The sequence below is a fragment of the Aristolochia californica genome, unplaced genomic scaffold (genome assembly GCF_029961685.1).
Source record: "Aristolochia californica isolate CCGP_79_NKW_82.1479 unplaced genomic scaffold, dmAriCali1.0.hap1 SCAF_2, whole genome shotgun sequence".
NCBI classification, from domain to species: domain Eukaryota; kingdom Viridiplantae; phylum Streptophyta; class Magnoliopsida; order Piperales; family Aristolochiaceae; genus Aristolochia; species Aristolochia californica.
Genome location: NW_027181881.1, coordinates 12,991,063 through 13,018,243, shown reverse-complemented (window position 1 = coordinate 13,018,243; position 27,181 = coordinate 12,991,063). Strand labels below are relative to the sequence as shown.

Here is a 27,181-nt window from a genome sequence, read left to right as displayed (position 1 = left end):
TGATGGGATGTACCAATCCATACAATCGTTATTTTCACTTGCGCTCCCTAAGTATTTTATTTTAAACATTTAACTAAATTAAAATTTTAATTTAATTTTCAATTATGTATTAATTTTTAAAAGTTGAAATTTATCTTAGTTTATTAACAAAATAGTTAAATAAATTTATATTATAAAAATTAAATCAATCAGATAAATTTTATATAATAAAATTCATTTTTTTGTTTATTTATAGAAACTCATGATTTTAATATTATATTTGATTTATAATTTAGATATTACAAAAGTAAAAATTCGATTAAGAATTTGGATATTATCAAATTAAGTGTTTATTTAATTAATTATATTTGTATATATTTAATTAATTAATTAATTAAAAAATACTTTAAAAATTATCTATTAATTTGAAACAAATTAAAATTTAATTCAGTTTAATAAAAAATATATAAAATAAAATTTAAAACTATTAAAATAAAATTTTATAATAAAATATCTTTTTTTATTTATATAAATTATTTATTTTAATATTATATTTAATGACTATTTTAAGAGTGGTAATTTATATAATGTAAAATTAATAATTTGATTAACTTTTGGATATTATAAAGTAAGGATTTTTTAATTATTTTATTTTTATATATTTAATTAAACAAGTAATCATACTTTATTTGCAATTATTTATGAATTTAAAACAAATTAAATATATTTTAGTTTAGTTAAATAAAACTATCTTATAAAATTAAATCCATAAAATAAATTTGTATAATAAGATACCCTCTTTTTTATTTACATAAATTTATAATTTTTAATAATATATTTAATTAATATGTTAAGAGTGACAATTTAGATATTAAAAAGTAACAAATTGATTATGCATTTGGATATTATAAATGTAATTTTTTTAAGTATTTTATTTGTATATATTCAATTAAATAAATAAATTTAATTTTAAATTTTAATTATTTATTAATTCAGACAAGTTAAAATCAATCTTAACTTATTAACTAAAAACTATCTTATAAAAGTTAAATCTATTAAAATATTTTATTAATTAATTTTTATATACTTTTCACCGTACACCAACACAAATAATTACTTTCCACTATATTTTTCATTATATATATTAATTCAAACAAAAAAATAATTTATTTTTATTTTCACTTTCACTTTTACTGTAATTTAGTTTCAATTCACTGTCACTTTCACTTTCTGTCGCAACTGTTAGTACTTGTAAGTTATAACTCAAGGTTCAAACGCTCTCATCAGGGCAGCTTGGTCCATGACCTCGCAGAGTGGGAAATCGTTCTTTATTCTCATGCCATGTCCATTACTCGCCCAAGATGTCCGACTCTGTTGTATCTCTGCAACTTAAATGGTTGTGCAAACAAAAATGGCTCATTCTCGTTCAGAGCCTATCTGCAATTCTGTTGAATTCTGACACGTATCTCCATTGCCATATACCACTGTCCGGTGAATCCATGCACAACGCGAGCAACTATCACAAAGTGTTTATCCGCTGCCTCATGCATGAACTACATCAGACACCCAGGTCCCATTTCAAGTCCAGTGAATCCATTGTTAACCGTTTATTATGAGAAACGGTTTTCTCATAATCGTGGTCTCAACTTCTGGCAGTTGCAACTCCCTCAGTAACACGAAGCCATGAACAACTTTGATAGGAGGTTGACTTTAGATAGTTGTTTTGGTCCCTGTCTCATCACTCAAGCCCCTTCAGTTGAGCCATCGCCGAGAGTGATCAGAGATCGGAAGCACCGAACAGAGAACAAAGAGAAGGAATCTGAAGCGTATAGAAGGAGGTATGATTTTGCTTCTGTTTAAATTATATGATGAATTTCATGTTGTTAGAAATTCATGTTTAGGCTTACAGTAGGTATCAGAGCAGACCTCTGATCCAGCGTTTCAGTTCCATTTGAGCTTAAGTTTAAAAGCTTTGTTTTTTGTCTCTGTTTTTTTATAAACAAATTATGCGCTAACTGCTTGCGATAGCCGGAGCCCTCGCATCGGTGAAAAGCGTCAGATAAAGACGCAACACCGACGCCGGCGACCATTCCGCACGGTTTGTCGGCGTCGACATTGTATATATAAAAAAAAATAACTGGTGCCGACAGTCTCTGTTTGCTCTCGGTGTGGGATTGTCGGCGGCTCTCTCGTGACACCTTAGAGCGTCGAAGCCACAGCACCGACGCCGGCGACCATTCCAACAGGTTTACCGGCGTCGACGACTTGAAAGAACGCCAACGAACCTTCTTTTTGAGCACGGCTGGAGGTTGAAGACAACCTCTAGCGCGTAGAAACTGATTAATTAAAACCATAAGGTATTTTTGTAAATACCGAGCGAGTTGGCTCGGGATGAGTCTTCTGCAACTCGCCGTTCCAACTCGGCAATAGCGTCTAGGGTCGAGTTGACTCGATGAAGGAAAAAAAACTGTCGAGTCGACTCGAACGAGTTAAGTAGGCTCACCGTTCCAAGACCAAGCCGACTCGGTACTTTTATTTGATTTTGCGCCAACGGGATTCGAACCAGCGCACTGGCAAAATCAATTACGCCAGTGACCATTAGGCCACTGGTCGTCGGCTGTTATGTAATTTGGAATTTTTAGATTTATTTCCTGTTACAGTTTTTATGCATTTTTTTGGCATATATTTAAATGCATGAAATTAAGTCTGATTGTGTTGGGAATGGTACATTGTCTGATGGTCTTTATAACATTAATTTACAAAACAATGCCACTTACGGTTCAATGCATATTCACACTGGTAATAAAAGAGGTGTTATTAAAGAAGATTCCTCTACATTATGGCACCGGAGATTAGGTCATATCTCCATAGATAGAATTAAAAGATTAGTGAATGAAGGGGTACTTAATACTCTGGATTTTACTGATTTTGAGACTTGTGTAAAGTACATTAAGGGAAAATAGACTAATAAGTCAAAGAAAGGTGCTAATAGGAGTTTAACCATATTAGAAATCATACATGATTCCTCACGACATAGACTCACATGGTCAGAAATACTTCATATTTTTTTATAGATGATTCCTCACGATACATGTATCTCTACATGCTTTATAACAAGAGTGAAGCATTAGACGCCTTTAAGATCTTTAAGGCTGAAGTAGAGACACAATGCCGTAAGCAAATTAAGATCGTGAGATCAGATAGAGGTGGAGAATACTATGGTAGATACACAGAGAATGGACAAACACCTGGGCCATTTGCAAAGTTTCTTCAAGAACATGGGATTGTTGCCCAATATATCATGCCTGGTTCTCCGGACCAAAATGGTGTAGCAGAAAGAAGAAACCGAACATTATTAGGCATGGTGCGGAGTATGCTTAGCAACTCCAATCTTCCTAGATCCTTGTGGCTTGAAGCACTTAAGACGACAGTGTATATATTAAACTAAGTTCCAACCAAGGTTGTTCCAAAAACACCATTTGAATTATGGAAAGGTTGAAAACCGAGTTTGCGACATATGCGCGTTTGGGGATGTCCGTCTGAAGTGAGAAGAAGTTGGACCCAAGGACCATTAGTGGGTATTTCATTGGATATGCTGAAAGGTCTATAGGTTACAGATTTTATTGTCCATCTCACAACACTAGGATTGTGGAATCAAGAAATGCAAAATTTCTTGAAAATGACTTGATCAGTGGGAGGAATCCAACTCGGAACATAGTTTTTGAGAAGGATCATTCAGAATCTCAACCTTCCACCTCAAGTGATAGATTGGTTATTGTTTACAGCACCCCTCGAGTACAAACTAGTGTTGAACAACCAATCATTGAAGTTCCACAAAATGCTGACAACATTCTAGTAGATCAGGTACTTCAAGAGTTACCAAACACTTTTGAACAACTAGTTGAACCACATACTTCTCAGGAAAATGATGGTTCTACATTAAGAAGATCTACTAGACTCAGGAGATCAGCAATTCCTGATGATTATATTGTGTATCTGCAAGAATCTGACATTGGAACCGCAAATGATCCCATGTATTTTTCAGAAGCCATGAGTTACACAAAATCAGAATTATGGTACAATGCCATGAAGGAAGAGATGAATTCTATGAAGAGTAATGAAGTATGGGATCTTGTTGAGTTGCCTAGTGGATTTAAAGCCATTGGATGTAAATGGGTCTTTAAAACAAAGAAAGACTCATTAGGCAACATTGAGCGATACAAGGCAAAACTCGTTGCTAAGGGATTCACTCAGAAAGAAGGAATCGATTACAAGGAAACTTTTTCTCCTGTATCTAAGAAAGATTCCTTGCACATTATTTTGGCATTAGTAGCCCATTTTGACTTAGAGTTGCAACAAATGGATGTCAAAATGGCATTTCTCAATGGAGATCTAGAGGAGGAGGTTTACATGAAACAACCTGAAGGATTCCCCTCTAGTGATGGTGACCAATTGGTTTGTAACCTAAAAAAGTCAATATATGGATTAAAACAAGCATCCCACCAATGGTATTTGAAATTCCATAATGTAATTTCTTCATTCAGATTTGTAGAAAACATTATGGATCAATGTATATACCAGAAGGTCAGTTGTATTCTCCAACTTTATGTAGTTATTACTCTGATATTTAAATTTTTGAATGTGGACATTAAAAAGTAAAGGAAAAAATGGGTCTGGTCAATATGATAAGTCTTACTTCTATGACTTAACTGCAAAAATGCTTGAAAGAGATAAGTTTGTAAAGAGTTACACATATACACCTCTAAACAAAACAAATCTATGGTACAAAGCATGGGTGCTTTCATGCTATAAGGAAACACTACATTAAAGGGGTATCTGCAGTGATTATATAGGAAGCCATTAGAGTCACATAGATACAAATCACCCTACAAACCCTCTGAAACATATATAATATATATTTGATGTGGTGCCTTCTAAAGCAGTTAACTTTATACACATCTTGATTTTTTTTTATGTTGTTATAAACTATTCCTTCTATTTTTAAGTTCTATGACATATATTTTAGTGCCTGAGAATTTATAGGTGGAAAAAGTGTTTGGCTTTGGAGCTTGGAATGGCTACTCTCTCTCTCTCTCTCTTCTCTCCATTCCCCTCTCCGTCTCTTAGATGTCTCTTTGGTACATTTTTTTTGGAGCTAGATACTATATTTTTTCTCATCTAAGGATTGTGGGGTTGTACTGTTTTGTGTATCAAGTCACCTATATATATTTAAAGAGTCTCCATGCTTCAGATAGTGACATGAATAATTTTTTGTTTAAGCATAGAACTTGGAAGGCATATGTGAGGAATATTGTCATAATTTTTGGCTTTGTGAATTCTAAACTTAAATTCTCAATGTCTCATTGTCTCCCTAAAAGGTCATTGCCTCTAGGAATAATAGAAGGTTAATCAACTACACTAGAACAATTAGTTTCTAATGCCTGGTTGTGGAATATTTTATGATGGTACTGACATGCATATTTGATACTCTTTTAAATGGATTTTTATATTCATTTTTTCATAATGCTTATGGAAGATTAATGTTGATGTGAGGCAGGGTTTGATGGGTCATTGTTGGATACTCCTTTTCTTTTTTCCTTTTTAATTTTGGGAGGCTTATATGTGTTCTGAATACTTGGTTCTGATCCTAATTAAACCTGAAGGTACTGCATAAGTTTTAAGAGCATTTGTAGGTAATTTAGAGCGAAATGCAAAAAACAAAACGATGAATACATTCATGTTCTATTTTCATTCTTTCATGTAAAACATAATATAAATACCTATTAGCATAAGAATATTTCACATTGTAAAATTTGAAGATTTCTTAATCTCCTCATTTTCCCTAAGTTTTTTATAGTTTATAAGATATTAGTATAATTAAGTTGTAAGTTGCAATTCATCAAATTGTCAAAACCCACAATTCTAAACACTTATTCTTTTTTCTCAAAGAAACCCTTTTATCACTTTTTTTTTATCAATACCTCTATTATGGTCCTGGGTTAAGTACTTATTTCTTCCGCTCTTGATAGGCCGGTCTTTTGGGTAGTATTGGCTAGGTGCTTAACATTTGGTATCAGAGCGGGCTCCCACATCGCAAGTTTGAGTCCCGGGACACGGAAAGGCCAAATTAAAATACTGGTAGGTCCTTGTGATAAGCCCTGGTCAAGGCCAGTGTCGTTGCGCGGGCGCAAAGGCCAGATTAAAATACTAGTAGGTCGTGTCTAGGTATTAACGTGATCGCGCCAGTGTCGTTGCGCCGCCGTGGTCGTCGGCTCGCGAAGGTAGGGTGTGATGCTATGGTCTTGGGTTAAGTACTTATTTCTTCCACTCCTGACAGGGCGATCTTTTGGGTAGTATTGCTTAGGTGTTTAACAACCTCTTGGAACATGATCAAACAAACTTAAAAATCATTCTCAGATAGATTCCACTCATGTGTGTGCTATCTTCCTTATAGGGTGGTCCAATCTTTTGTAATGGAGGGTGTATTTCCATGGGAATTGCTTACGCACTCATCTATGAAAATGGCCTTCTTATCTATCATTTTCTAACTTTCTTTTTAAATTGTTTTAAATCAAAATGAGGCAAAAAGTTGAAATGTTAAGAAACCACTTATAAGAAGACATAAAAATCTCTATTTTAACTCATTTATTAAAGAGTAGATGAACTTCTTTGACTTTGTGTAAATTCATGTTCACTTTTATAATAGCTAATTTGTTGAATCTTTTACAAGAATAGGACTCTTCTAAATCACTCTTTTGTTTAGGTGATTCTTGTTGTAAATATGTATATATATAAATATAATTCAATGGAAAATTGTGGTTCAATTTAACAAACAAAAATTTCTTACGTTTATAACATTGAGTTTTAAATTGAACGAGACTATAATATGAAAGTGGGAAATCTATATATCAATAGAAAAAAATCAATTGAATGAATCAAGTTAAGACTCATGATATATCTCACTAATTTACATTTTTTTTTTGTTAATAACTTAATTTTTATTTCATGCTTACCCTTTTACAAATATTTTAAACACTAATTAACTCTTCTCATCTAATATTTCTTAAATTAAAAAAAAAATCTCGTATCCAAAATCATGAACGATCAATCAGGGTTTCTTCAATCTCATCTGGTGTTTTTGTAACATGCCCTCCTATTTATACCATCCATTGCACCTTCTAAATTTAGACCTCATGAAGACGAATTTTCCTTAATTATTCTCCAACATGGTTGAGTGAGTCCTGACTCGTTGAGTTAACCCGTGATCTGCCCTGGTCAACCCAGATGTGAGAAGAGGCGAGTCGAGCAGTGGGAACGAAACGTCCCTTTCCGTTCCGTTTTTCACACTAGTGAGGGCCCCTACGTCAGCCGTTAATATTCAAAACATCAAAAGACTCCAATTATGTTCCAAGTCCAAACTCCACCCCCCGCCGTTCCGTTCCAGTTCCGTGTGGCTAAGCCGACTAAACAGATCCTCCGGGCCCACGCATTTCCATTAAATGTTCTCCACGTCTGACGACTCCTCTTTCTAAATTTTCGGCGTGGTACACGACTAACTAGATAAGCGCACGATCGTTTCGGTAACCTGAAAGTCCTCAATAGCCTTTCTCAGTTTCTCTGCTTTCCCATGAGTCGTCCCCATCTCTCAGGCTCTTTTTTCTCTTAATTGCTTTTACAGCCTCACATATCACTTAATTGTAGCACACCCTTGAGATAATATCAAGGACGGGTTTCTCAAAACCTGAATCTGAATGTGATACCCGAACCCGATACCTGTCCCCGAAAAAAATAATTCCTTATCCTTATCCCGTTTCCCTAATAAACATCGGTCAGGTTTGGGGAGACCCATCCCCGGCCCGAAACCTTGTCCATATTTTGGGTCGGGCTGGGTTCTCTGCCAAACCCGACTTGATACCCACTTTTACCCAGGTTAAACCCCTCTACAAAATTACTTTAATTAAGTTTTTATTTTATAATTTTAATATTATATAATATGATTAAAGAATGATATCATTGTAAATAAGTTAGACTTAGTGGCAACATTTTAAATAATCCCTCTATTTAAGATAGGAAAAAAGTTACATGAGATGCCTTTGGTCCATGAACTAATGTGGGTACCTTGAAATTCAGGTCCGAATTCATTTTCAAATGTTGACTCATTACAACACTGACTCATTAGATTTTTTATTTTTTATTTTTATCTTTTTGTGTATTACAATTAGAGACCAAAATTCAATTTAAATAATTAGTTTTTGGTTTTTTCTTAGAGAACAGGAGGTACATAGATAAAATCTAAGAATGGGGGGTATGGGAATAAAGATATCATATTTCAGGTGTGTGGACGCAATTAAGCTCTTTATTTATTTTTTCTTTTTACTCCTGAATTCAATAGAAAAAGAGAATTTAAATGTTATAAAAACCCTAAAGAAGTTTTGGCGCCCTCAGTAAATATTCCTATTTTGTACTTCCTCGACACGTTGTCGATAACTGCTCTCTCCTCCTTGCTTTCTCTCGCTCATGTCCCGATCCGGAAGGACACCGCGCTGCTGCGGAGTGGAGAAAATCTGTGGAACATTTTCGAAAGGTTTTTTGCACGGAAACCGCCCTCTGCTGGATTAGGATCGCCGTCGAAGTGGCACTGGTGACTCTGTTCACTGCTGGGTCAGAAAGTTCGCTTTTAGGAAAGAGAGAATTGGAGATACGAACCAGTGGTGAGGAGGTGACGAGTGATGGATCTGGAATCTGGTTCGCATCCGGGGAGGTTTCGGAATCTGGTGAGTTTGGTTACTGTGCTAACTTTTGTTTTATGTGTTTGTTTCGTTTGTTCGGATTGCTGCTCTCGCCTCTAGATTATTATTATTATTATTATTTTTTCGAATTATGTGATTTTAGAGTGTGTTTGTGTTTCGAGCTTTGTGTTATCCTCTGGTGTGGTTAGAGATTTTTGTTTGAGGATCGTTTGAAGAGGAAATGTCTCTTCGTTTGACTGGTTTGACCACTCCATTTTGACGGTATTTGACGCTGAAAGAGATTTTGGTCGAGAAGTGTTATGTTTACAGATTGCTTGCCTTGCGAGCTTTTTTGTTCTTTGAATGTATTCTTATTTTTTTTGCTATTTTTATACTTTATTTCGCATTCGTTTGTGTGTTTTACTGTTGACTCTTGCCCACTGATCGTGTTTCACTTTTTATTTTCTTTCTCTTATTCCGACCATTTCGTACAGCATGCAGTTTTTTGCATTCTTCAATCTCAGTGCTTTCAATGTTTGCTAATTTGGTTTTAGATGAATTTTGTTTTTCTCATGGTTCCAAATAATTACATCTCGTGTTTTGTTAAGGGGGATTAGTTAACAATAAACTTGACTTAGTTCATTTGATTAAGCAATTAGTCGTGAATGATGCTTACACTCATTTGAAAACAACGGGTCATCTACTCAGACTAAAACGGTGGGATAGGGTTTCAGCCCGATTTTCCAAATTTTTCGCTTGAAGTTTTGTGGGGGACGCGTCTTTGCCTCCCTGACCAAAATATTTTCCCTCATTTGTGCTTTGTTCTCCCTCTCGGCGTTCCTCTCCTAAAATTTTTTCTCCCTCTCAGCTTCGTCTCCCTTCTCCCTCTCTTGTCTCCCTCTCCCACTCCCTTCTCTCTCTCTCGTCTTCCTCTCCCACTCCCTTCTCTCTCTCGTCTCCCTCTCCCGCTCTCTTCTCCCTTCTCGGCCTTCATCCCCCGAATTTTTTTCCTTCGATCTTCTCCCTCTCGGCCTCCATCACAGAGCTGCCATCGCCGAGCCTCTGTCGAAGAGCTGTGCCGCCGTTCCGTTACAGAGCCTCTTGGCATCCCTCTCTTCTCCCCTCTTGGCATACCATCAGAGTACCGCCTCTGTTGCCATTACCTATTGGCCCGTCGTTGTCTCCTACCATTATCGACGCCGTGAGGAAGACGACGTTGTGATTTAAACCAGCGTTATAACTTTATTATATTTATTTTGTAAAATAATTTATCTTTTGTTATTAATAAAATAATTATTTTTATTTACTTAATATTTTCCTTTTGTAATTACTGTATTAAATTAGTAATTTAATAATTAAAATGTTGTTAAAGTAAACCTTTGATTAATTATTTTGGTTTAATAATCCCATTGCTATAATTAATTAAACCAATGATTTTAAATTTTGGTCCATATATTATTAATTAATAATACGTAAAAATATAGATTATGTTATTGATAAAATAATATATTTATTTATTATTATTATAATTAAATTAGTAATTTTTAATGTTAAAATATATTTTATGTTATTAAAAAATAATTTATTTATTTATTATATTTGCTTATGTTACTGTTTTCTTTTATTTATTTATTTGCATAATTTATTCTAGTCACATGTTATTATTATATTAATTTATTATAAACTGTAATCATTAATTAATATAATATAGTATTTAGAATATTAATACGTTAATAAAAAATTACTCATTTTTATATCATATTTTTTATTTTGGGGCACTAACCTCGTTTAATAAATTGGCTAAACTTGTCAGATTTTACTCGTTAACTGGAATTGTTGTATTGAATTTAAAATGATTTTTTGGTTAATATCTGGATCGTCTCAATTTCTTGTCGCTTATGTGAGTTATTCTTGACGAAATTCAAACATTTCTTTGTCTTTAGTACTCAGTTGAGTCATCTTTCTATACCAAAGACTGCGCCTGAATGTAACTGGATGTTGTCGATTTTTTTGCACGTGTTAGTAATCATTGGCTGATTCATCTTGTATGCTCTTTTATTTCATTTTGGAATTACTTTGTAAAAGCCTTGTTTCTTCTCTCTCGTTCAGTTCTTGATCGAATCTGAATTATTCCATCTCCTCTATGGAGCTTGGAGTGTACGTTCGTACAGGCTGCGCATTGCAGTTACACCTCAAAGCGTGTGTTACAATTATTTTTTAGCTTTACATTTTGTTTTGCCTTTCTGTTTAAGTTGATGATATTTTTTCACGGAAAAAGTTTTTGTTCAATAATTTCGGTCTCTGCTTCCTTCTTTAGAAATGGTTTTCTAATAGGAATTTTTCTATAAATGGCCCAGTTGCAGCTATTTTTTTGCCGTTTGTGTTCTTCTCTCATGTCCTGCTCTATTCTTTCCATGAATTTTGAGTTGACTTTTTAAATTATTTTTGTAGTCGTTTTCAGTATGTCCTTGAGACTGAATATTCCTATGTCAAGGTTTGTACAGCATGGTACAGAATCTTTAGAAGGCAACGTCTGAGATGGCTTTTCTCCATGTAATTTACTCTTTAAGTTTAACGTTTTTGAGTTGGAACTTGGCGGGCTTTTCTAATGCCTCTGTGGTTTTGATACGTCTTCTCATCTTGTCTTACTTTGCTAAGTATGTGATTCATTTGTTTGGTCTTATTGACTGGTAGGAAGCATACAGAACAACTCTATCGCTGGCTTTACAGAGCTTGGGAATTGTCTATGGTGACTTGACCATATCCCCCATCTACGTCTTTACAACCACTTTCTCTGGGAGATTGCAACTCCTCGAGGATGATGATGACATAATACTGGGGGTGCTTTCTTTGATTTTCTGGACTCTGACGCTCATACCTCTGTGTAAATACATTGTATTTGTATTGGGAGCAGATGACAATGGTGAAGGTGTGTAACTAACATCTCTTAATACTTGTGTTCCACTATGTGGTTTTCTATCCAAGTTCCAATGAAGGCTTCAACTTCTCCAGGTGGCACATTTGCTTTATATTCACTACTTTGCCGAAACTCAAAAATGGGTCTTTTGACTACGACCCATGCAATACATGAGCAGCTGTCAACTTATACCTCATGTTCTTCATTTAAGGAGACAAGGACCAGTTTGATGTTGAAGGAATTCTTTGAGAAACATCGTAGCTCTCGTATTGTGCTTCTGCTAGTTGTGCTTCTTGGGACTAGCATGATAATTGGTGATGGGGTCCTAACCCCAGCAATGTCAGGTATGGCTTCTATCTAAAACTGGATTATTTGGTTGTTACGTGGGGTTCAATACAAATGCCTTGAGAGATTCTCATGTTTCTTGTTTAAGTAATAATACAGTCTCAAATCCAGTTGGTTGTGAAGTTTTTTCTAAGCCAACAATCTTTTGTGAGCTTCTGCTAAGCCTTCAATCTTTTGTGAAGTTTGTCCTCCCTCTTTTTTTTTTCTTTTTTTCATGAAACGAAGATTATGTTCAAAGTGGTATAGTAGTTATGAATGATTGACAATCATGATTTGCTGTTTATTTTGAGGTCAATTTCTGAGATTCCTCTCCGATTCATCTCCTGGAATATTTACTAAAGATTGGGTAGTGTCGCTTTGCCCAAATATAAGCTTCTATGATTGACTCTACTTCTGTAGGAAACATGCTGATTTCTTCTCTTTTTGGTCCCAGTTTTGTCTGCAGTTTCAGGTGTCCAGGTCAAGATTCCCCATCTTCATGAGAGTAAGTAAAATCAAAGTCTTCTGCTATTCTATGTAGCTAAACATGCAAATCCTCCAAATATTGCTTTGTGGGTGGTTTTGGCCAGTCTGCTTGTAGATTGACAGAAGTCCACAAATTCTGGGAAAAAGTGCTTCTTTTGAAATTATTGATGACATCTCCTTGTGTTTAAAATCACTAAACCTTTTGTTCGTCAGGGTGTTTAACCTTTCATTTTGTTGTTTTTGTTACCTTGGTGTTTAATCTATCTCTTGAATATCTGCAGGTTATGTGGTATTTACTGCCTGTATAATCTTGTTGGGGCTCTTTGCTCTTCAACATTTTGGAACACACAGGATTGGCTTCCTTTTTGCTCCTGTTTTGATATTATGGCTTCTCTGCATTAGTATGCTTGGTATTTATAACACAATCCGGTGGAATCCAAGAATAGTCTATGCTTTGTCGCCCTATTATGCATATATTTTTTTCAAGAAAGCTGGAAAAGATGGATGGATATCTCTTGGAAGCATTGTGCTTTGTGTGACGGGTTTGCTTCTTTTGTTTCTTTTGGAGTGCATTCTTTATTTCATACAAAATGCTGCAGCTTACACAGGCCAATTTGACCAGGTGGTGAGGCAATGTTTGCTGACCTAGGGCACTTCTCTCGACTTTCTATCCGGGTAAGGCTTCTTTCCATTTCCATGGGAGCTTCCTTTGATTTCAAAATAAGGAATAGTGGGCACTAAGAGCTTTCAGTGTTTTAGACACCTTTCATTCTAAGGTCAGGCTTGCTATTTCTGTTTTACTGGAGCACGATCCTTGAATTTTTATTATGCTGAACAGGGATCTCTGCAATACATCTAGTAATTTGATTACCTCGGAACTTGCAATTTTTTCTTGTTGCTGGATATGTATTTGATAAATTAAGTCTAGGGCAATCAATACGAAAAACAACATATATAGGGGACGAACTGCACCCTTTGTTCATTTAACCGAGGAATTAGAAGTGCTTTTCCTGTCAAAGAACAACCTGATAATACTTTTCTGTGGCTTGCTAGATCAGATGTTGTAATTACCTCCATTCCATCTAAAAACCTTGGAGTCACTGCTAATATTGCTATTTTCATCATGTTGATGTATGGATATGCATTATCTTGTTATGGCAGATAGCATTTACTGCATTTGTTTATCCTGCACTGGTTCTGGCCTACATTGGTGAAGCTGCCTATCTCTCTAAGAACAAAAAAGATCTCCAGAGGAGTTTCTATAGAGCCATCCCAGGTAATACGTTGCATGTCATATATAAATAAGTTTGAATTATTTGTATAATCAAAATTTGACCATCTACATTTATATTAACAAACTTCTTCATTAGGACTGATTGTGTTGGATTTGTTTTTTTTCTCCTTGAAGAGCACTTCTTTTGGCCAGTTTTTGTAGTTGCAACATTGGCTACAATTGTTGGAAGCCAAGCCATAATTTCAGCCACCTTCTCCCTTATCAGCCAATGCAGGGCTTTGAGGTGTTTTCCCCGTGTGAAAATTGTTCATACCTCAAGCCAAGTTCATGGGCAGATATACATTCCAGAGGTGAACTGGATACTGATGGTCCTGTGTCTTGCTGTTGTAGTTGGATTTAGAGACACACACTTGATTGGAAATGCTTATGGTATGTACTTTCCAACTCTCATTTCATGAAAATGCTTTCCTTCTAGTTGTTCATGCAAGTTGTGGGTCATGTTTAGTGTAAGATCCTAAACAAGCCTTTGACAATTTTTGTTAGTTTGACTGCACTAGGTTTTACCATTCTGGGTGTTGGACTGGATGTTGGATTAATGTCTAGATTATTGTTAGCCTTTAATTTTAGGAACCCAGAATGCAAAATTTTTAATTGTTGTTTTGCTTTTGTAAAAAAAAAAAAAAAATTGCGGCTTTGAACTTGTTTAGGTCTGTTGATCAAAATTTAGTCAGATAACTAGGTAGCATATCTCTTCTCTTTATCAGGGTGGTCAGGGTGACTTGCTTGACTGAATTATATGTTATCAGTTTCCAGTTATGAGTAGCTTTCCAATATTTTCTCCTGAACTTGAACAACAATTTTCAGTTACGTGATCTTATGGCTCCATTTTTTCTACAGGTCTTGCAGTGATTACGGTAATGTTTGTCACATCGTGCTTAATGTTTCTTATAATCATTACCATATGGAAGCGATCTCTGCTAGCTGCTCTTCTCTTTGTCTCCATCTTTGGATCGTTGGAGCTCCTTTATGTCTCTGCCTCCCTTGCCAAAGTTCCCAAAGGAGGTTGGCTGCCCCTTATCTTCTCCTTAGTTGTCTTGTCAGTAATGTTCATATGGCACTATGGTACTTCAAGAAAGGAGTTATATGAATCACAGAATAAGGTGTGCATAGACAGGCTTTTAAGCATGGGACCTAGCCTGGGGATAGTGAGGGTTCCCGGAATAGGGCTTATCTACACAAATGTTGTCTCAGGGGTCCCACCAATGTTCGCTCATTTTATCACCAACTTTCCTGCTTTCCATCAAATCCTCATCTTTGTCTCCCTTCAATCCCTAACAGTCCCTAGAGTCCCTGTATCTGAACGTGTTTTGATAGGTCGTGTTGGTCCTCCAGAGTCGAGGCTCTTCCGTTGCATTGTAAGGTATGGATACAAAGATGCCCGAAGAGATTCTTATGATTTTGAGAACCAGATAATTATGAAAGTGGGGGAGTTCTTGCAACAGGAAAGTGAGGGAGGTGGTGCTTGTGAAAAATTTTCAGTGATTGGGACACCGTCAGGGCCTGTTGAAGAGGTTGTGGGGCCACTCTTGCGTAAGAATGCCAGTGTAGCTGGTCGTCGTAAGAAAGTGAGCTTTAAAGATTTGGGAGTGAAAGAAGAAGTGAAGGATTTGGCAGAGGCGAAGGAAGCTGGGGTAGCATACATGATGGGGAATACTTGTGTTAGTGCAAGGGAAACTTCATCATTGTTGAAGAAGTTTGCCATTGATATGGTGTACAGTTTCCTCCGTCGGAATTGCCGGGGTCCTGCAGTTGCTCTAGGTATACCATATTCCTCATTGATTGAGGTCGGTATGGTCTACCCTTTATAAACAAGAGTCGTGACGAGTTTAACTTATAGAGATGCCTAGGATTCCTGGATGAGGAGCAAACCCCGGATCTTTTTATACTGAGCACGATTAAAGGAGTAAATAATTCATATACATCCTGATTTTGATTTTGGTACTAACTAGAAGATGTCCATGTGTGATGTGTCTGTCTTATGTATTCTTCGCCGATAGTTTTCACATTTTTTGTATATATTATATAATCTGTAAAGAAATGGGGTATTTAGCTCTTTCGTTATTCTGTTTTCTTTACTTCATTGTTTTCTCTCTCAGGAAGCCAAACCAGCTAGTAATTCAGTGAAATCATTCCATCCACCGCAATCGTGAATCAAAGCGACGCAGATGTTCAAAGAATGAATTCATTATTGAAAGGATTTACACACACTATAAATGCAAGTCCATCCCCACCCACTCAAGAGAATGAACAGAAGTTGAGGGAAAATGAAGGATCAACACATCTAATCTTCACACAACAGTTCTCTTTACGCAAGCACGGTGTTTAATCCATTCATTCCCTCAAGCCATCGACTGCTCTTCCTTCATTTTTTCTTGGGGTGGCGATGAGTGAAAGACGGGTTGCGCTCCAGGCGGCGGAAGCGGCATCCCGAAAGCCTGTGGAGCGGTGCGGATGTCATGTCTTCCACGTGCTCTACCCAGAAAATAACACCCGAAACCGATTAGTAGAACGAGAAGAATCAAAGGGAGGGAGATGACCAAAACGAAACCCATTTCACACGAAACGGAAATTTCTCAGCGTTCACCTGGTTATATAAGACTGTCTTCGTTTCAGGCTGAAGGATGGATGGGGATGTCAGGAAGTAGGGGAAGAAAAGACGAAGACAGATTTCCGCTCGCTTGGAGAAGAGAAAACTCAGAAGAATCGGGATTGATAGAGAAATGACTGCGAATTGGGACTTTAAATAGTTGCAGGGTTCTACTTTTCGGGAAGAATCGCTCCGTCTCGCAGGTTCTGCTTCAACCGTCCGCTCATCGACGAGGTCATCGACGAGTACATGGTGTAACGGATACTTTTGGGACGACTGCGTTGGACTGGGGACGTCAGAGACCAAAGTGATCTCCTTTCTCCATTAACGGTTGGGATGTACTGTTGATAGGGTCCACTTTGAGATATTTTAACTCAACGAAATTAGAAAGATTCGAAATGTGGTCGAATTAGGGCAGATGTAGGATTCGGATTTTGATCCCTTCGCGACGATTCATGTCCATTTGTCCAATTTCTTGGTACCACACTGATCTACGCAATTACATGTTCTTTGATTCTCCCAGAGAAAAAAGATAAAGGTGAAAGCCGTGAAATCAAACAAGGAAATTACCAGTCAGCAAATTGGAAAAATTGCATACTAATGACATCAGACACACACTGATCGATCTTCATCCTCGGTTTCAAACATTGGCAAATGCATTCCCTTGCTTTGTATACCCAGGATTAGGTTGCATTGGGGAAGGCGACGGGAGCGAAGCATACGGAGGAGGAGGAGACTGAAGATTGAAAGGCGGGAGATCTCCTGGCCGCCCTTCAACTGGCGGACCGATCATCTGAGCCATCAATCGTCCCTCTGCTCGGCCTTTCTCCCCTCCCATGACAATGAAAAGTAGGGAGATATTATGACATACCCCATTGGTACGTAGCTCTTCTTTCTCTTTTCCCTGTAGTTTCTTTTGATTAATTGGACTATAAATAGTATGTACCTCTTGCCAGTAATGTGACTCCGTGGACTGGAATTCAGCTAAACCTTTTCCTTGTCGTGCTCAAAGTCGCCATTGTTGTAGGTATTGGGTTGATTAGAGTGTACTGTCATTTAATTGGGAATCCTTATAAGACCTTAAATTAAATGAAACGGGATCACCAGACAATATCTGTAAAGGAGGGAAGTTTTCTGGTATGGAGACAGGTTAGTGCTGTTTCCAGGAAAGGAACGACTTTTTTTTTTTTCGAGAATGAAATTTTGGATAAATTGGATTAAATTGACCGTAGGTATTGAAAACAGTGAGTGCTGTTTAGCAGTATGAAATAGAACAAAAACAAGGTCAACAATTAATAGGTTCTTTGACCGCAACTTCGTAACAAATCAAAATTGGCTAATTTTAGTGTTTTTTGTCATTATGGCATGTTTTAACCGTTGATTGAATTCATGTGCTGAAACTCGTGAAAATGTGTTTTCAGTTGATAAATGTTCTCTCCAAGCATTGAGGAAAATCTGACTAGATCAGCCAAATTTTAAGGTTTCCAACTTAAAACATATCTGTCACTTTCCCTACATAAACAGTTTGATTTGAGAATCACCGTCTTGTCCTATGATCTCTTCTAACAAAGGTTGATAGGGCTTGGGTGATTGTTCTGTGTGGCCTGCTAGTTCATTATTGATGACACATGGGCATCACTGTCGCCGGCAGTTCCTCCTGTTGATATTCCTGAATCATAACTAGCAATGCTATTTGTAATATCATTAAATTCCCATTCAGTCAAGTAGCCTGGCCTTGAAGTAACATTGTCCATTTTCATATCACCTGCTAGCATAGCCACCACACGTGACATTGTAGGTCGAAGTCCTGGTGCTGCTTGTGTGCAAAGAAGAGCCACTCCTATAATTCGAGTTGCTTCAACTTCATTGAATTCAAGTAGAGATTGATCAACCAATTCTAATGCACTGTTGTTCTCGTGGAGATTCCATGCCTTGGATGTTGGTAAAACAAGAAATGATCAGTTAAAAGAGAGTATTTTTTAAGAAGATTGCTCTATATAGTTAACTTTATAGGGACTGAGTTGTCTTACCCATTCAAGGAGGTATGGCTTGTCTTTTTCCACGCTTGTTCCTGAGTTTGGTATGCTACTTACAATTTCAAGAGCAACTACTCCGAAGCTAAAGACATCGGCCTTTTCTGTCAGATGTCCACGCATGGCATATTCTGGAGCAAGGTATCCACTAAAGAACCAGAAACAGTTAAAGGTTAAATTCATAGACAGTGCAAGGATCACTGTTGGAAAACAACTAGAAATGAAGAGTCTGATGATAGTTCTATTTGTTTTACATCGTCCCTGCAACTCGAGTACTGATATGAGTCTTTGTATCATCATATAACTTCGCCAGACCAAAATCAGAGATTTTTGGGGTAAGCTTTGCATCAAGAAGGATATTACTTGCTTTAACATCCCTATGCACAATCCGGACCCTTGACTCCTCGTGAAGGTAAGCAAGGCCTCTGGCAGTTCCCAAGCATACATCAAAGCGTGTGGACCAATCAAGATGCAAAGTATGTCTGCCTGCATGAAGGTAACACAAATCTTACTCTTAACCACTCTTTCCAAGTGTCTGAATGTTAAAGGAGAAATGCTTGTCTCACTGACTTAATACTGAGGAATTAAATGGGTTGGTAGGGTAAGACTTTCACTTACGAACTTTTAGTTAAATCTAGAAAATTTCAGAGAGAACGAGACTGTGAGTTTTAAATCAATTTATTAAGAGAAGAAACAAGAGGTTCGTACTGAAAAGTGCCTGGTCAAGGCTCTTATTTTCCAAATATTCATAAACAAGAAGCCTCTTATCCCCTTCTATGCAGCATCCATACAGCTTCACAAGGTTCCGGTGTTGGACTGCAGATATTGTAGCAACCTCTGTCTCAAACTGTCTTTTTCCTTGCTGAGATGTTAGAGAAAGCTGCTTCACAGCGACTGATCTCCCATCTGGAAGAGTGCCCTGCATAATAAATAAGAAAATGATTCAACTTATCTCTTGTTGATAGTTCATCTATATAAGATGCATTTAGGTATAATATGCATCTACAAGCAACTTATGAGGGCTGCTTACCTTGTAAACTGATCCAAAGCCTCCCTCACCTAGCTTGTTGGCAGGATTGAAGTTTTCAGTTGCAGTCTTTAGCTCAGCATAAGTAAAAGAGTATGCTTTTGAATTTACACCCATAGGCTCTGTAGATTCAATTAAAGAAATGAGCAAAAAAATATTTGGTTTCTAAGTTAAAAAAACAAAAACTTTAAGTGTTTTTTTTTTTTTTTTTTTGAGAAAAAACTTCAGTTGGGGATCAACCCTTATTCAGGATATCTGAGTTACCTTCATCATCGTCAATACCCGTTCTTCTTCTTCTCCAAATAAAAATTATTACTATAGATATAAAGACAACAACTGCTATGCCAACTGCAATCCCAATGATCATACCAGTCGATTTTGGTTTTCCTTCTCGTTGGTCTTCTACTGTTGGCGGAAAATCTGAACAAAGGCATAACAATCAGTATATGAGAAAAAGAATAAATGAATGAATTAATAAAATTCCTTTCTGTTTTCTTACTGGGAGTGACGCTAATGGCTGAAATGGATGGACCATAAGCACCGCGTTCAGGTACACAACAAGTCCCCTTTCCAGCCCAAAAGAGATGTATCTCAAGATAGTTACTGACTACATTGGCGTTGAAGTCCTTGATAACTGCTGTATACGAGTAGTCACCTGCGTCTTTTTTTATATCGAAATCCTTCAATACATTATTTCCCTGAACCATTAAATATAAACCTCAAATTAAAAGAGCTTTTGCAGCAGATTTGACACATATATTTGTAGAACTGTAAAAATAAAATTGTTACACTGGTAAGTAGCTGTTAATATGCTTCATAACAAATAATGGTTCTTAAGTAAGCAAACCTACCTGGATATAAATATCAAAAACTCGTCTGCCCACACTCTTCCACATCCGTGAATTTTCTAACTGAATCTCTGCAAAATGCAGTTTCACTGTATAATTTCCATTCTCAAGGCCTAGGCCATAGTATCTAATAGATGGTGATACTCTTGCTGTTTCGAACAACTCTGAATCCAAAGTATTTGAGGCTGGAGTGAAGGTGTTTTTAACATATGATGAACTGAGACTTTCCATAAACCTTCCAGTGGTACTAACTCCCCATCTTAGTGTATCAGTAACAAAATATGAAGCTGGACCCAGGGTGTCCTCATCTCCTTCATATCTTGTACCCTTAGAATCAGTCATCCTTTGGCCACCGCATTTGATTGCAAAAGAAGAATCTGAAAACCAACTATGAGATATTAAGGTCAAGTCTAATTGAGGACATTTGCTGTTTTTGTAGCTTTATGAAGCTGTAGGGGGGGGGGGGGGGGGGGGGGGGGGGGTTTGGAATTGCCAACTTTTTTCTAGAGGATTCTCATGTAACCAGTAATTCAGATAGGTTATAGTCTAAAAGAGAAAGGTAGGCAATTTTATAGAGTTAGGGCGAGCAAAACTAATTCAAACTTTTTTTTTCCCCTGAAAAGCCATTAGGATTTGTAAGTTTTAGTAAACAGGAATGTTATAGGAAGACTTCCTGATGGAAAACGTTAAGTTCATGTTTTCATCTTTTTGTGTAGTCTGAATTTGCAGGATTCTATGGAGACATAAAAAATAGGAAGCACTCACAAAATGTGCAAGAAGAGTTGTGAAGGATGAAACTTACAACGTGGCCTGCCTCTGTTACATGGGAAGTTTCGCTGGAGGCAATTTAATCCAGGAGGCAAAACACTGAAGATATACATGAAGAAAGAATACGGTAAATCGAGATGCTTATGCTGGTAGAGATTGTTTAGATAATTATCAGAGAGATTGCATAGATACTAGAGAAAAGAAGCTCAATCAATGCTATAGCTCAGTTAACTGAAGGTGATTTTTATATTCCTTAAAAGTATTTGATGGTCCTGATTTTATTGTGCTTGAATATCATGCATATTGAAAATTTTTAATATGCACATTAAATGCATATTAAAACTATATTTGCATTAACATTTAACATGTAGCTGTTAACTGGTTACTGATGTAGAGCAAATACCAAAGATGGTTTTCAACGAATGAAACATTGATGCTGGTATGGAATTTCGACCTTCTATAACAAGGGCAAAGCTCCTATTCATGCTACTAATTGCCAATATTAACATCCGTAGTAAGTGAAAGCAGTGAAAAGCACCTGCTCTCAATTGTATCAGTGACAAAGTTGTTAGCTACCAAATTCCTGCACATAATACAAACATGGAGTGGAGAATTAGTTTTAGAGAAGACGAACTGAAAAATGATATTTTCTTTTCTAGTAAAAGGTTTTCATATAAAGTAAGACAATTAGAAGCAAATAGAAACTAATTATGGAAAACAATCGTATGAGGGATCATGAAATATTTAAGACATTTTTTTCATACAGTTCTAAGTTTTCTTCGGTGATCCAAGATGGTAAGCTTCCTGATAGTTCATTATATGACAAATCACTGCATCCAAATAACCAGAACGTGGAAGTGTCAGGAATGAACTAAATAATATATGTAATATTGTCAAACATAACTCTAATAAGTTGGTTAACGTACATGGCAGAGAGTTGTCTTTGTTTTGCTGATGGGAGCGTACCAGATAATCTATTATTTCCTAGAAACCTGCTCATCATATTACTAAATTAGAACTTCAACTTAGGAAAATATTTGTGGGACAGTCACTAAGTGTTAGGGCCAAGTTTATCACTCACAAATAAGAGAGTGATCTGAGATTGAATAAAGAATTTGGAAGCTGTCCAGTTAAGTCATTGAAACTTAAATCCCTGCAACAGAAAAACAAAGGAAGGTTAGGTATACTGTATGGTTTGCACAACTCTTGAGGTAAGAGTTAAAATAGGCTGCTAGAACATCCCAGCAATCTCTCATTGTATGGGACAGTTCCCTCCCTTTGTAATTTTGCTCCTTTGAGCCTTTAATATCATCAAGCACTATTTTAAAAAAAAAAGAGTTAAAATAGGCAGCATGGTTTATGTATTACTATGAAGGAGTCACATACAGGTGCTGTAACAATTGGTACTCTCCAATGTCTGGTGGGATACTGCCAGAAATCCTGTTGTTTCTCAAAATTCTGCCAAAGAAATTAATGAGCAAAATGAAAAGAAATTTGGGATCTGTATCATGAAAAGGGTGAGGGTGATAAGATCTTACAGGATTCCCAGGGACTTCATGTCCCTGATAAAATCCAATGAAGAACTGTTCCCTTTAGATATGTCACTTATTCTCCTGTATTAAAAAGTCCATTAGTTTAAAGAGGAGATGCCACCTGTGAATAACAAGTTGAAAGAAAAGTAAGAAGCCAAAGCACTCACAGATCAGTCAGCAAGCTTAAATTAGCAAAACTTGGCGGTATTGGACCTTCAAAAGAGTTTCCTTCAAGCCTCCTAGAAGAACATTTTTGGCAGTTTTACACTCAGAAACCATATGATGTACATGAATTGTCTACAGTGATTTGATGGTTCCAGATTGAAATAAATACACATATAATGTAGGAGTTTAGGGGAATATGAAAAACTCTGAACTTGAAGACGGATTTCTCCACTGGTTTGAGATGGATCAACACAGCCTATCCTAGTTTATGATTGACTTGAGGAAGCCAGATAAGCTTTAGAGTGACCAAGATGAGTCTGGGTTAGGCAATTTAGTGTTTTCTGAACAAAGTACTAAATTGAATAGAGGAATTTAGCTTACAAAACTTTAAGATCTCTCCAGTTTCCAATGAAATCCGGTATCCTGCCTGTGAACTGATTGTCTGAAGCCCACCTGAGACCAAAATTAGAAAAGATTATTGATACTCAGTCAAACTTATAGAGTTGGGTTTCAGGGGCATAATCTAGAGTTCTTACACGGTCACTAGGTTTTTCAGGTTGGTAAATATAGGAGGGATCTCGCCACTGAATCCAGCACTGACCATGAAACTATCAAAAGCGAAATTAATCAATGATTAAAAGCCTTTGGAAAGAGCTGTGAACTCTTGATATGGTATGAAAGCTAGAAGAATCAAACCAACATTGTTAGAGAAACTAGAAATTTGTACATGACAGTTTGAATTTGTTTTAAAATTACTGTAGAATTTGCTAGAGATAAATATAGAATGATGCTAGTCACTATTAAATCCTGAAGATTCTAAAAATGCTCAAGTAGTATTTATTCAAATGGATGTAAGAACAAACAGAGAGAATGAAAGAACTCACAGTTGCTCTAGATTGACCAAGGTGCCCAGTTCTTCAGGCAGAGTCCCAGTGAAATTGTTTATGCCAATAGACCTGATCATGATTAAGAAAAATAAAAATAAAAAACTGTCCAGTTAATGTTTAAATGAGTCAAAAATATCAGATGAAGCAAATATATACAGAACTGAAATGAATCTTACAGTGAAATCAAGCTTCTTAAATTTCCAAGCTCCTTTGGGACAGTCCCGGATAATGCATTGGTGCCAAAACTCCTAGAAATAAAAACAAGATCAACATCCATCATATACTCTCTCAAGCTTTGTATAGTCATAATGTTAAATTCCTAATTCATGTCTAATAAAATCATATTGTCAATTATTATTTTAGCAAAGTGCGAAAATTATGTTAAAATAGAGGTATGTCGTAATTACCCTGATTTTAAGTTTTTTCTATTTTAATTTTTTATGTAATTAGATCGTAACCCTTTGTCTGGTCCGACCATAAATGGGATCGATTGAATCGGGTCTGATTCGATAATTTTTATAAAAGTCTTAAAAAAAAAAATTGGAGGAAAAATTTGAGATGGAGACCAAACACTTATATGAAATTTTTATACTAAATTATTGGATTGTAATTTAAAGAAATAAAAATATATGAAAAATCTAATAGTAACATTCCATTTTCTTATAACCTAAAGGTTGAATTGGTCTAACCTGGTTAGATTAAAACCAGTCATCCTATTGGTTTGATGGCCGGTTTGGCTTTAATAACATTGGAAGAAACCCGTTAAAAAAAAAAAAAAAAAAAAAAAAAATTAAAGTATAGATACACATTATTTAATTAGTAATTGAAAATTAAGCTAACTCACAGGTATTGCATGCGAGTTAAGTTGCCAATAAATGGAGGCAAGGGACCCGTCAAGAAATTTCTCGCCAAATTCCTGAAACATAACATAAGATATTGAGAGAACTCAAAAGAAAATTGATTTGTGGTTAGAAAATGGAATAGTTAGATAAAGAAGAAAAGTCCATACAGATCGTTAAGAAAAGTCAATTTTCCAAGCTCCTCAGGAATTATCCCTTTGGCATCCATTTCATACACCTTTCTGTGCAATGAACAAGCAAGAATAAATTCATAAAACATAATTTGGAAAGCCTACTTCATATAAATCACTAACAATTTTATCTGATTACTTATTTTATTGTTATATTTTTTGGGCACAAAAATATTTAATTATTAATCAAATAACTGAATTTGAGATTTTAAATTTAATACTTAAGTTTAATAACTTCTTATTACCTACTCTACACCCAATTATCATAATTTGCATTGATAAATGATGTTCATTTTATATATTTTTCTTACTTTTATAACTTTTTAGAGATAAATTAAAATTAATGGGATTGTTTTCAAAATACTCAAATAAGCGACATTCTTGCAAATAATATAACTTTTATAAGGAAGAAAAACTTAAGATATGATCTAAGTTGGTTGAACTTTTGAGTCCAACTTCCTTTCCTTTTTGTACATATATAAAAAAGAGTTATGCATTCACCTATGAAAATTACTTCGATTCACCACGAGATTTTTCTATTGATACTAAAATTCTCTTCTTAATTTTTATAGGATGTACTTCTATATGATCTCTAATTTCTCGACGTTTATTTACTTTTTCTAATCACATGAATAAGACCCATGTTCTCATATAATTCGGCCTCTTGAATAATGTGATTGAAAGAGATTAGCCCTGTTGAGCAAATATGAACTTACATACTCTGCCCCCTTCTTTTTCCTCCTATGTGATTGCAAGAACTCTGGTATAGCAAATATTTGAATTCAGTTAAGTTAGAAACTTACATGGCAGTGATGTGGCAAACGGTTCCATCGTTAGAACTGCAGTCACATTTTATGGAGGGGTTGATGCTCTCATCCACCACCGGTGTGTTGTCCGTCGCTGATCCACTGCACACCTCTCCACTCAGGTTCCATTTTGCCGATGGAGCAGAGATCCCCCACTGATCGAAAATGGAGTTCAGAGCGCTGGCTGCACATTGTATCACACTTGGTTAACAAAAAAGTATCAGAGATTAAAATAAGAGGACTGGTTTTGTGAACTGATCAGAAGAGCCACAAGACCCACTATTCTTTTTCCATTAAATTACTGAGACATGAACACAGAGAGAGCTTCGATCCGTATCTTTATCTTCAGCTGGGTTTCAACCTTGATCTTTGGTTGGGATCACCAAGATGGCAGAGATGGCCCGCAGAGAAATTCAACAAACGATTTCCATGAGAATTGCTTGCAAGTTTTATATAGATTTGAGCATTAACAATGTTAACAGTGAATCAGTGTGGAACAACTCTGCCATCTTCCTGAAACTTTGATGACGCAAAAGAGAGTTTTCTGAAGCTTACCTTCATCTGGGTTCTTCTGGGCGACTTGATTATGCAAAAGAGAGATTTCCGAAGCTTACCTTCATCTGGGTCTGTTCTGGGCGATTGAGCTCTTCCAACATGGCAGAGGAGTAGAACACAACAAAGGACAAGAACAACCTCACGGGGAGGAACTCGAGATGAGACGGGGAGCTCCATCTTTCGGTAAACTGTAGACTCCTCTTTGAACCAGATTGAAAACAGCTGCACCAAGCAGTCAGAAAACTTTTGATGGCGGCTGCCGAATACAAATCTCCTTAACGATACCAGTGTGGATAAAAATGCACAAATCGACGACCCAAAAGAGATCAAACTAATTGAGCTGTGCCGTTGGACTAGCATTCCTCGAATTCCATGGTTGAAAATTGATGTCTCGTCATTGAAGATAAGTCGGCCGCGAACTTGCTTCGGAGCCTGCTCCTCCTGATGTGACAGTCCCATCTGCTATCAGAGAATTTTCAAATGACTGACTTAGGTGGGTGACATCATTGCATTTTCATTTTCCAGAGCACTAACCCTAATGCTAGAAAATTTACAATTGCTCTTTCTTGGGGTCTATCGGTTGAAAAATCATGAAACTGAAACAGTTCATGGTAAAAGAATCCAAGAGTCTGAAATTAACAGTTCCGAGGCTGTTCTTTCCTAATTTTTCATTTCCGTGTGCAAAACCGGATATCTGCAAGGATCATTAGCAGGAAAGAAGGTGCAAGGTGGTTGATCTCGTACTCTTTCTTCTTCGTCAGGACTATACAAGACACAGCAGAAACTTATCTCCAATTTAGACAATTGTCTTGTTCTTTTATCTCCAACTTGAGTTGGGGAGAAGAAGAAAGAGAGAAGTGTCTGCATTTGGCCGTTGTGTCGAACAGAGGAAGAAAAGAGAAGAACGACAGAAAGTTGGGTCCTGTGAGATCTCCTTGAAAAAGCCAGAGACTCAGAAACTAATTGTTTACTTTGGAGCTCCTAAAAAAATTACGTGGGGAGTGATTTTTCACACTTCTCACTCTCTGTAACGGATCCAAATAGCTTAATTTGAGTTCGTTGAACAAAGGAACAGGCGTTATATGGCATCATATAAATAGAAACCTTACACACGAAGGATGGGGGTTAGTCCACAATGAAGTGGAAATGAAGTAGAAAATTGAATCGAAGTCAAATGAATTGTTTCCACTTCAACTCATGTTTGGGTGTTAGTC

General features: G+C 36.4%; 2 protein-coding genes and 1 pseudogene across 2 annotated transcripts; 1 reads left to right on the top strand and 2 right to left on the bottom strand.

The window, feature by feature from the left end:
• Window positions 1–1,662: 1,662 nt before the first annotated feature.
• Window positions 1,663–15,748, top strand: LOC137954897 (probable potassium transporter 13). Its single transcript, XM_068801790.1, has 12 exons — window positions 1,663–1,817; window positions 3,765–3,843; window positions 3,901–4,101; window positions 11,170–11,202; window positions 11,403–11,637; window positions 11,721–11,969; window positions 12,404–12,454; window positions 12,717–12,977; window positions 13,058–13,110; window positions 13,597–13,711; window positions 13,844–14,098; window positions 14,567–15,748. The coding sequence occupies exons 1-12, from the start codon at window positions 1,663–1,665 to the stop codon at window positions 15,535–15,537; spliced, it is 2,658 nt and encodes an 885-aa protein (XP_068657891.1). The 3' UTR covers window positions 15,538–15,748.
• Window positions 15,749–15,895: 147 nt separating this feature from the next.
• Window positions 15,896–16,551, bottom strand: LOC137955613 (uncharacterized). Its single transcript, XM_068802632.1, has one exon. The coding sequence runs from the start codon at window positions 16,279–16,281 to the stop codon at window positions 16,069–16,071; it is 213 nt and encodes a 70-aa protein (XP_068658733.1). The 5' UTR covers window positions 16,282–16,551; the 3' UTR covers window positions 15,896–16,068.
• Window positions 16,552–17,737: 1,186 nt separating this feature from the next.
• Window positions 17,738–26,817, bottom strand: LOC137955612 (probable LRR receptor-like serine/threonine-protein kinase At1g56140; annotated as a pseudogene).
• Window positions 26,818–27,181: the final 364 nt, after the last annotated feature.